General features: G+C 36.7%; 2 protein-coding genes across 2 annotated transcripts; one reads left to right on the top strand and one right to left on the bottom strand.

The window, feature by feature from the left end:
- The first annotated feature begins 2,643 nt into the window (after positions 1-2,643).
- LOC144640763 (uncharacterized) lies at positions 2,644-5,090 on the top strand. The gene is made up of 3 exons (XM_078499840.1): positions 2,644-2,823; positions 4,494-4,769; positions 4,964-5,090. Exons 1-2 carry the CDS (start codon positions 2,751-2,753, stop codon positions 4,763-4,765), a joined length of 345 nt encoding a protein of 114 aa, XP_078355966.1. The 5' UTR covers positions 2,644-2,750; the 3' UTR covers positions 4,766-4,769; positions 4,964-5,090.
- LOC144640762 (rho GDP-dissociation inhibitor 1-like) lies at positions 5,025-10,993 on the bottom strand. Its single transcript, XM_078499839.1, has 5 exons — positions 10,857-10,993; positions 10,669-10,755; positions 6,713-6,789; positions 6,178-6,241; positions 5,025-5,572 (listed from the first exon to the last, which is right to left on the bottom strand). Exons 1-5 carry the CDS (start codon positions 10,909-10,911, stop codon positions 5,376-5,378), a joined length of 480 nt encoding a protein of 159 aa, XP_078355965.1. The 5' UTR covers positions 10,912-10,993; the 3' UTR covers positions 5,025-5,375.
- Between the last annotated feature and the right edge of the window lie 650 nt (positions 10,994-11,643).

Raw genomic sequence — 11,643 nt, forward strand, 5'->3', positions numbered from 1 at the left:
TTAAAATAGGAGCGCGTATAAGAATGGGGGCGCTTATTAGAATGGGGGCGCTTATTAGAATGGGGGCGCTTATTAGAATGGGGGCGCTTATTGGAATAGGGGCGCTTATTCGGAAGGGGGCGCTTATTGGAAGAAGGGCGCTAAATCGAATCATTACGGTATTAAAACAGTTGACAGATAACATACCTTAAAACTTGGTAGGAGAATTTGTTAAATTCTCTTAGCCTGTTTGCTTGTTTATGTATTGTTATCTTGAGAGAAAACTAGATGCTAATCCATCTTGGAGCTTTAGGTGTAACTTATAAGACGATGACAACGAACCAAAACAACATTCACTTGGAATTTAATTTTTCAGTTAAATTATCACGCGAATTTTCCCTTTTCCCAAAAAAAGAGATTTGATATCGCGAAAAGAGAAAAGTTGGTTCTTCATTTAAAAAAGTTTCACAACTTCTCCAAATTCTCAAAATTAAGTTCCGCGAAGTAAGTTGTCGCGAAAATTTCATGTGGTACTATAAGGTACGTTATTTGTCAACTGTTTAATGTTATTTCGTTTTTTGCTGCCACCAGACTTTTCCATGATTGAGGAGCGTATGAATTCCAAGTCCTATTCTTCGCTGGAGTTCTTTGTCAGTGACATTACCAAGATTTTCGACAACTGCCGCTACTTCAACCAGCGTGACTCCCCTTACTACCGCTGTGCTGAAGTACTGGAAAGCTTCTTTGTCCAGAAACTCCGTGCTTGGAAAACCAGAAAATAAATTTACCGCTGCTGCCCTATGTTATAGCGCTAGCTCTATAAGGCTGGTAAAGGAGGTTTGGACAGAAGTTTCCAGCGACTACGTTATGTAAATCTTAACGAAGCTTGACACGCATTTTTGATTGGTTGTAATAAAAGGCCATCTCGTTGTTCTCAGACCTAGAAAAATTATCACAATAAGCTTTTGCAGTCAACCTTTAGAAATTTGTCAAGCATAACAGTCTCCTGCTTGCGTGAAACTAGTTTGGACAGAAAGATTGACAACGCATTAATGATATGCGTCTATATTTATAAAGAAGGAAAATGATGTAAAAAATAAACATTACTGTTAGAAACTGTTATGGAATTCTGGTGTACTGTTAACCTCCGTGTATTAAACTAATTTGTTTTGTAAACAGTTTTGCTAGACGACTGTTGATATATAATATAAAGAATATGAAATAACCAAGGATGAAAACGGAATCTATGACATCTGAAAAACTACGGAACGCACTTCAATGCATTTGCTTGATAAGTTATAATATTTTTGGTTTTTATTTCTAACAAGAAACCGTAATAGTCGCTAGTCTGGAGAATCCCTTTATTGCAATTAGAATCCACCACTCGGATACTATGGGGTTCTAATACTAAATGTACAACGGAAACCAGGGAAACGATTTCATTTGTAAACAATTTTTCTAATCCATATCTACCTACGTATGTATTCTTTGAGCTTGTCACATGCTGTGGGGGAGGATCAGCCAAAGAAAGTCTGTGTTGGAGGCCAACAAACCCAACTGTGGTAAAAGAATTACTTGTTGCCATTTAGATTTACTTATAATTATCGTTGCCCGCGGGGTCTTACAAGGTCACTAAAAATAGTTACTTTACCAATCCCCTACCAGTTATGAGCTAGTTAAAACTTCAGTTGAAAAATTTTAGAACTTAGCGATGTCATTAAAAAAAATTATCCCTAATTAAAGTACCCGCTAGGTTTAAAATCGTTTGTCGGGATCACCTAATGTACGTACGTACTTTCTGGTAACTCCTTTAAGGGGGCATTATACGTGAATTTGAACGAAATTTTAAAAGGTTTAAATAAGGGATTGAAGAAAAAAATTAAACACCACCAGGTTGTCAGGGGACGGTCTGGTGTGCGTCTACCAGTTTTTAACTAAAAAAATTAATTTTAAAAACAATAAATCTCCAACATCTCTTTTTTCTGAAAGTTTTACTTATCCTTTGCGAGAAAACTTTCTTATTCGAACATCCCCCCAAAAAATTACAAAGCACCGTTTAACATAGATATATGAGATAATGAGAGCGTTTTGGGGTTCCTTAAAACGCGAACAAGATTTTTCCATTAAACCACCATCGGGTATATTTCCCCCTTAAGGCGTGGCAGAGTCGTCAGAGCCATTAATCATAAAACTAATGAAAAAAGCTAAATAAGATAAATCACGTTTCTTGAAAAACGTGATATCTTTATCTCTCGATTTCCAAGCAAAATAAAAGATCACATTCGACAGGTACCGAAAAAGGCACATTCGAGCCTCGCGTAGGAAAGTAGGTGACTTCAAACCATACACCTGAAACAACAAGCTTGTTCGCTTGAACTAACACTACGTGTAAGCTCATCTCAATTGCTAATCCTTAAAATCTTGATATAAAGCGAAATCTCTAAACTGCACTTAAGACGAACGCATCCTAGAAATTTATTCCTCATTTTATCAATGTGTGAGATCGCGTCATTTCAAAATTCCGCGCATCGACTTTTGAAAGTAGAAGTAGTTTTACTGATATTTGTTTTTCGGATAAAGCTTTCATTGTATTTTAGCAAATTTTGTCGGTTACGACAATAGATTTGTCCGTATTTCCGCTTGACAGCAACAAATTGCGGCCGTTTCACATTAACATGCTAAGAGTAATTAAAACGTCGTTTGCTCGCGTTGATGACACATTTAATTTTGCCGTCGTTGAATAGCATCGAAAAAGTCACCGGAACGTTAATATGAGATACGCTGGCGCTTTCATTCTTTTTGTCCTGTTTTTCTCGGCTTCGTTCACCATGTTCACTGTTGAAGGTAAGTGTGTTAATATTTTTTTCTTTTGCGGCTCATAATAAGGTTGTAGTATAATTGAATTGTTCATGAATCTAAGCGAATATGTATTTTGTAGGCTTCGAGTAGGTCACAAACCTGCCAAACAACAGCGTTTTTTTTCGTCATCATCCAGACAGTAAATTAATTCGAGAATAAATCCTGAGGAGTAATATCAAATTCCTGGTAAGAGGCTTAGAGGGGGTTACAGTGTGATTTCACGCTGATTTTGTCCTCAGGTTCTCTGATAATTTAGTTAAATTTAAACTTTAAAGCCAACAAACCCGTTTTTCATTGCCGTTTCAGAACCGAGCCTTTAACTGAACTTATATACAATGTAAAACAATTTCGCAGTTCTTTTTTATTAGTTTTACTTGTAAAATAAAATAGCCAAAAAAACCAATAGCTATTGTTTTTTTTCATTCAGTTTTCGGCCAATCTACACTATAGCCTTTAAAAAAGTTATTTACAGTACACTGTTTTCTGTAATGACAAACTGTGTATATAGTAAATACACAAATTAAGATTTTTTCATTTATTCCAGGGAAAAAAGCAAATATATTGCCATTAATTTCCGAGTTGATTTCTTTGTTTATGTTGCTAGTCGTATAATCTTTAGTCATTATCTTGCAATGAATTACAAATTACTTTATTAATTGGCAATGGCATTTGCGTAAGTTTATATTTTTGCTCCCATTAAAAACGGACAAGACACTTTTTAATTTGGGGCCAACTTTTTTTAGAAACCATTCCTTAAAATTTCACTTGATTAATTCATTTGAGAAAGTACCAGAGTGTAGAGGACACAATCTGATATCAAATCATAAGGCTAAGGATGTCCACATGGAAAATCCAAAATACGGCGTTTTACCATACTACCTAAGTAAATGTATAGAAAACAATACCAATGTGACGTGCGAGGTTAAGAAGGGCAAACTGGAGCCGGTAAAAGCCTTCCGCCTACATCCATTTAGGCACACGCAATTCAGAGTGCTATTGCCAAATTCTTGATAAGTAAAGCGAGTTAGATCGGTCCTAGCCTGCTCGCAGGGTAGGTTGGTCCCGGCGGACACCAAGAGGCGGGGATTCTTATCGTCTTGTTTGAGGCATTAAATTGTGAATCCCGGTCTCACTCTTAGGGTAGCTGGATAGAACGCCAAAGCTTTTACCAATCAAGGTATCTTTAAGGGTTGTATTCGAAGAAATAAGGAAACGCCGTCACATTGTGAATGGTCTTCATTCGGATCAGGCCTGAAATCTTGAATTTTCTTCATGGATGAAAACAATCGATGTCAAAGTCAAAGAGCTCTTGTTTCTATTTTAGAATGGTTTTTTTTAGCAGTCAATTACAGCTTAAGCCACCCAGGTTCGGTCTTCTTTAGGAGCTTAATTCAAATTTTCTAACCAGCATTCCCGCCCGTTTAACATGGGAACCTACCTCCGGGTCGGAACGGGGAAATACTTGGCTATTGATCATTTTGTGCAAAACTCGCTTGCGCCCGGTCCATACGCCAAGAGTCCAACATTTTCCCGTCTAGCCCTGCCACTCAATCAGGTACAGGATGGTTACAGACCTCATTAACCGAAGGACAACACTTCAGGCTCATATAATGTTTGGTACCACTAACGCTAATATTATTTTGTTGTCATTTAAGCTTCCTGGACCAAAGTGGTAGGATTTAAGTTCATCAGCGGCACCAACCTGGGCTCAGAAACCACTTACTATGGAGACTTGGACAACGCCAGGCGCCCTTGTCAACAGAGATGCGATAATCTTAAGCCTTGCAAAGCTATTCGTCTGTACAGCTTTGTCGGTACAGTGTACTGTACTCTGTTTAAAACTATCACTGATTACTCATGCCCCACTGATAGCACTGACTGGAACTGCTTCTTTGCTGACGGGGAGTCGTGGATGAAGAGCAACTGAAAAGGTGAGATTTTATGTGTACGCTATGCGTGCCTTACATTCTCGTTCCCAGCGCCCTTGATGGTTTACAGCAAAATCGCTTTTGAGCTGCGATCAATTGCAAAATCAGGTAGCAAGCTTCTTATTCTAATGTACGATGAAGGGATATCGTATACAGGTAACAGATGTGCTGACACAAGTCCTACTTTTCCTTTACAGGACATACAAGCCTTGGATTACATTACATAAATTTGCTTCAAAAATAAAGAATGCTCAGAAGTTGACATTGCCTCTTTAAGCCTTTTTATTAAACATCTCAAACCCTGCATTAATATTAATCCTGCATTAAATTTCTACATTAAAAATAAGATCAGAATCATTCCATAATATAAACTAAAAGAATGAAGTAACTGCGAGCCTTTCACTATGTCAACGCAAATTTCCTTTTCAAGTCTCAAAGCATTCTTATAGTAATAGCTGAGAGAAATTTGTTTAAAGCTTCCCGTTTTCGTACATTGTGATGTTTGGGACATTGCATAGCATCACGATCAATCGTAAAAGATTGGTTTCCTACAATACAGTTACAGAAAACATTTAACTGTCTACATCTTCAATTGTGCTAAACAAGTTGCTACTCCCAGTCTTTCTTAATGTCAAATGCCCATTCCCATTCAAGATAGATGTTCTTGTCATCATCTACAAACTTGCTCTTTGATGTGTAGTGGCCACGAGCGAGCATCCCTTTGGGAGCCTCTTCAACTGGTGTTAAGTACTCTTGAGGTTCAGTCTTTGGACCATAGCTTCCCACCATCAAGGAACTCTTGTCAACTGAAACATAACAAGTCATATTAGTTTAGACCGGCTAGTACTAAAAACTGGAACGCCGGAAGTTTCCGTAACTGAGATGATACCAGAACAAAACAAAAAGAGAAAAGACAATTTCACTTTGATTGTTACAAAAATGAAAATACAATTAAAAGTAACTTTACTATCTTTATTATTTACTACGAACTTGGTGATTTCGACATTGCTGATCCCAGCAGTGTGCAAGACGCGTGTCATATATCAACCTTGTAAATGGCCCAGCTCACAACGAGTCTCTCGTAGCTCAGTTGGTTAGAGCGCCCAACCGGTGACTGGGAGGCCATGGGTTCGATTCCCGTCAGGGACTCAAATTTTTCTTTGTCCCATGCTCGTGTCATGTTGAACATCTCATCTTTATATCAAAATCATAAACATTAATAGGCATAAAAAATGCTATGTGCCTTGAGGGAGTTGGACACTGTTGAAATTAATTACTGATGCATAAAGCCTCTTGCCCAAGAACAAATGTCACAATGGTCTATGGGCAGGAAAGGCCTGAACCGAGCAATTTAAGGTCACTACACATCCCAAACGATATCAAGTTTTTACAGTGATTGTTTTGGTTTTACCTCGTATTCCTTTTCTGTAGATTACGTGAAAATAGCGAAGACCAGCCACAATTTCATGGTTAACCTAAATAAAAAGACAACAGTAACAAAGTTTAAGCAACCGCATAAGATTATCACATTGACACTAGAGACAATAATAAAGTCTTTTTTCAGGCGGGGTAAATGAGAATTTGAGTGAAATTTTAACAGGTTACTGTTGTTCTCATGACTGTTATTCTAAATTGACCCAACACAATGACAGCCTCTAATGAAAGAGCAAAATTTGTGGTCTTCTATCTTCTCAGTTATTACAGTTTTTCCGCGGAGAAGAAGGGAAAGAGAAGCTAGAAGGATAGAACACGGGCGATCCAAGTGATCGTGATCGCCCCAATCGCCGCAGACGTTAGCGATCGTCTGTGTAATGTTCTCATATAATCTCAAATTAAAGGCTAAATGCAAAGTCAACTTTCCTTTCTTATTTACAATAAACAAATGGGAAACAAAGGCTTAATTATATCACATACCATCAAGTACTGATGAGTCAGACTGCATTTACCTTAAACGTTATTTTAATTCTATAAGATGTCCCTTCCTTGATAGTGAAAGATTTGTATTTAAGAGCACTCAGATCTCCTGTTAAATAAATGAATGAATGATAAATAAATAAATAATTACACAAACAAGATATAAAATAAATATAATTAAATAATTAAGTCGATTAAATAATTCTACGGCTCGAATATTACACCTTTCGGTCTAAAATTTGGCATGAAGTATCTCTGTATGACTCTTTATAACCCTACATTTTTGTTTTGGATGAAAATTTTTCGAGTGCCGAGAAATTAGCAATTCTGTTCAACGTGCCCATACATTGCTCTGTAAAAATTAAATAAATGCCATTAAATAATTCTACGGCTCGAATATTGCACCTTTCAGTCTTAAATTTGGCATGAAGTATCTCTGTATGACTCTTTATAACCCTACATTTTTGTTTTGGATGAAAATGTTTCGAGTGCCGAGAAATTAGCAATTCTATTCAACGTGCCCATACATTGCTCTGTAAAAATTAAATAAATGCCATTAAATAATTCTACGGCTCGACTATTACACCTTTCAGTCTAAAATTTGGCATGAAGTATCTCTGTACGACTTTTAATAACCCTACATTTTTGTTTTTGATAAAAATCTTTCAAGAGTTGAGAAATTTGCGATTCTATGATGTTCCTATACATTGCTCTGTAATTATGTAAATCATCTTTGTGATTAAATAATTCTACGGATCGAATATTGCACCTTTCAGTGTAAAATCTGGCATGAAGTATCTCTGTACGACTCTTAATAACCCTACATTTTTGTTTTTGATAAAAATCTTTCAAGAGTTGAGAAATTTGCGATTCTATGATGTTCCTATACATTGCTCTGTAATTATGTAAATCATCTTTGTGATTAAATAATTCTACGGATCGAATATTGCACCTTTCAGTCTAAAATCTGGCATGAAGTTTCTCTGTACGATCCCTTAATTTTGGTTTTTGGTGTGGATCTTTCAAGAGTCAAGAAATTAGCAATTCTGTGCAACGTGCCATACATTGCTCTGTAACTGCATATATTTAAATCATTTCCTAAGCTTGAATATTATTGCGACATGCAGAGTAAAAATTTGGTGGAAATTATCTCTGTACGACAATCTAAAACAAAGCGTTTTTTAGGGTTTTGCTTACTCATAACCGAGTAATTAAACATGTATTTTTTTTAAAGCGCGTCCAAATATAATATTAAAATATACAAAACAAAACATTCTGTACTATACAAAGTTACGATAGCTCAGTTGGTAGAGAACACTTCTACAGAACTTGTGTATGCCTTGGTCGTTGGTTCAAATCCAAACGGAAGCTATAATTATTCTTTTTTTTTCTCATTTGTCAGTTTTTTTTAAAAAGTCAGTAAGCCGTTTTATTTAAAGTTTAAAGGTTGAACAAAGGCTGTTCCGAAAACGCGGAGTGCGGAGTGCGGAGTGCGGAGTGCGGAGTGCGGAGTGCGGAGTGCGGAGTCCGAAAATGCGGAGTCTGTAAAAAAATAAAAAAAAATGAGAATGCCTGCATTGCCAGCTTTATGTACAATTTACCATTTCTGTGCACTAAGTGGAAGGGATAATGTATGAAGTGGATATTTCTTGTTTCTTTCTTATCAGTAGCATGTTTAACTTGCGACAATTGATTGTTGTTGACAAGAAACAGTTAGCCGCGTTAAACGGTTGCGTTTTTTACTTAAGACATTTCTATCTCCAGACAATAAGTTGCCGTTATTGTTTTGTCTTTTTGTTCATAGTTTGGGAATTTTCCATGCACTATGTATGGAAACACACGAGAATGAAAGCGTTTTTTGTGTAAACAACGAACCGAGACAGTGTACATCTAACCCGTATCAAAATATACAATGTTACTTTTCAGCAACAGATGTGTCATTTGTAGTGAAAAGCAAAAGCTATTGCAAGCTTGACATAACCATTACCAGTTATCACGATTGTCCTTGACACAGACGTGTTTCCATGACACCTGAAATAAACGGTTCCCAGGTTCCGAGTTCCCAGCGAAAAGAACTTACAATCAAAAGAATTAGTATTCTTGCACTGAAAAAATGATTTCAACCAAAAATGACATGTCCACAGATGGATGTAGATATCCACGGCACAAAGGCGGTTAAATGACTTTTGGGGAAATTTTTATTTATTTATTGTTTGCTTTTTTTATTAAGTGCTGCGGAGTAGCGTATCGTTGTTGTACATTTTTCTTTAATTTGAACTTCGTCTAGCATAAAAGGCGGAGTTGAAAAGTGCCACGTTGCTGATGGTTCTTTTAGAGAGTTTACTGTGTATTCGTGGAAAGCCAGGCGAAGCAACATGGCTTTAGGCTCTTTGGTAAAAAAGAAACTAAAGTTATTTGAAGTTTACGAGTAGTGATTCCAAAAAATTGGAAATACTGTTTGTTAATATTTCGTGAAACGTGAACTGCAGTCATTTTTGAAGAAAGAAATGGCCGCGGTCTGAACGATCCGCTTCACTGCTTCGGGCGAAGCTGTGCAAAAATGTGTATTATTTTTTTAATATTTAGTTTAATATTTATATATTTTTCATTTTATTTTAACTTTTTTATCACACTTTTTTTTATTTTATTTTTATTTTATTTTTTTTATTTTTATTTTTACAGACTCCGCATTTTCGGACTCCGCACTCCGTACTCCGCACTCCGCACTCCGCACTCCGCACTCCGCACTCCGCACTCCGCACTCCGCGTTTTCGGAACAGCCGTTGAACAAACGCAACAGTAAATTTTGATATTTCAGTATGTTGAGATCGAACGCCGGCTATTTCAGTGAGACTTCAACCGCTGATGTCAATAGAATTGGAACGCTTGTAGTGTAGAAAAAAAACACCACCGAGAAATCAAGCTATGCGAGCGAAATTTTCGTTCGTATATCTTTATCTTAATTTTGTTGGGCAAAAGTCCCAAGTGTGTGCGTTCAGCAAAAATTGTAGACAATTTGATTCCTTTGCTTACTAGAAAGCCAGGAGCTACGTTGTTTGATATATAAGTTTTAATATATCAAAAAATATAAGCGAAATTTAACACTTGGAAAAATAAACACACTTCTAAATTTCAAAGACATGTTTCGGACACTCCGTATCCATTATCAGTGTGAAGATGTTTCTTTCAAAATATGACATTTACACGGGCACACGTCTCAAAGAGGATATCCCCCTCTGTATTGTCTCTGTGACACTCCCCGAAGAAGTAGTACCGCTCTACTTTTCCTCTTTCATGGATGTGGCGTTCATAGTATTTTCTAACTACATGTAATATATATATATAAACGGATGATCTCGGAGAGCCAATAACAGCGAAATAATGTTAAATGTTATAACCGACCACGAAAATCACAAAAATGATTGTCACTATCTTGTTTGTGCGGTTGCCCCTAGATAAATAAATAAATAAATAAATAAATAAATAAATAAATAAATAAATAAATAAATAAATAAATAAATAAATAAATAAATAATGGAAATTTACAATGGCATATCCACGTAGTGGCTCTTCATTTACTGTTTCCACATCAAATTGGAATTTAAAAAATGTTGGTTTTCGTGGAGGGAGGAAAACCGGAGAACCTGGAGAAAAACCCTCGGAGCACATAACGTCGGGTCCGGAAATCGAATCCGGGTCACATTGGTTCCGGCTATGCCATTGTAGCAATGGAAGTCGGTTTGCAGCAATCGGGTCTAAATTTTTCGGGTTTGAGTTTTCGAGACACCCAGAGGGTCTGAGTTTTTCGGGTGTGTGAGGGTCTGCGTTTTCAAGAACTAGTGAAAACCACCCTTTATAAAGTTGAACATGCCCGAACAAACATCGAGTAAACAAGGTAAAATTCCAAAGTTGTTGCAACATGGAAAAGGTAAACAAAACGACTAGATTTTGATGATAAGCTGAAGTTCAACTAAATTTTGATACACACCAGTTAGATCGAGCTCGATATCTTCTCGACCTTCGACGACCACCGACATTTTTAGAACCTGCACATTGGGGACGCTAGCATCAGCACCTGAAAAAAAAAAAAGAAGAAGAAATATTCCGACATGCATGAGCTCTTAATGTAAGGAGTAGCAAAAATAATGATTGGATTAAGTTAGCTGTTCAACTTACTTGCGGCGTACAAACTCACAATGTGTACACACACAAGAAAACAGAGCAAGGACATGTTTGCAGCGACGATGTACGTTGCACAATAACTAGGTTGTGTTGGGTTAGCGGTAGGTATGCTAACTTTATGTTAATGTGTTCCGCCCGTTTGAATTTATTTGTCATGTCACAATTTTAATTTCGAATGGATTTGCATGTCACTGTCGTAAATTCCACTGAATTTCGTCATTTTATCTAAAGGCCCAGCAAAACGAGGAAACATGTTTCAGAAACATTCTGGAAACATGTGTCCATAATTGTTTCCTTTTTTTGCCTTCTATGTCGCGCAGAAACAAGAAATGTTTCTTTCGTGTATAACAGAAGTAAATTTTGCTTCTAGGGAACAAAAGTACGCTGGAAACAATGCTTCCTGTGTGGCAAAACTGGGAAACATTGGGTAAATAAGCGCCCGCTACGACGACAGATCAGCCAAGACTCTGCAGGCTTTCACAAACCGTATTCGCAAAAAAGATATAACTCCCTTAATGGACAGCGGCTGTAAGGGATGCATCCTATGCTGCACTTAGTGCCTCTCAAGTCAAAACATTATTATAAGATTTTAACATTTTTTACACCATAGATTATAATAACATTTTTTATATGACTTATATATATTTTTATTGTATTTATATTTAGTATTAGTGTAGCTTTTAGTTTTTAGCAGTGTCCCCTAATTAGTATGGTTTTATTTTCCAGGCTATAAGGCTTTGACACTTAAATAAAGTTTCTTATCTTTATCTTATCTTATCTT

Source organism: Oculina patagonica, unplaced genomic scaffold (genome assembly GCF_052425735.1).
Source record: "Oculina patagonica isolate OP01 unplaced genomic scaffold, crgOcupat unplaced456, whole genome shotgun sequence".
NCBI classification, from domain to species: Eukaryota; Metazoa; Cnidaria; class Anthozoa; order Scleractinia; family Oculinidae; genus Oculina; species Oculina patagonica.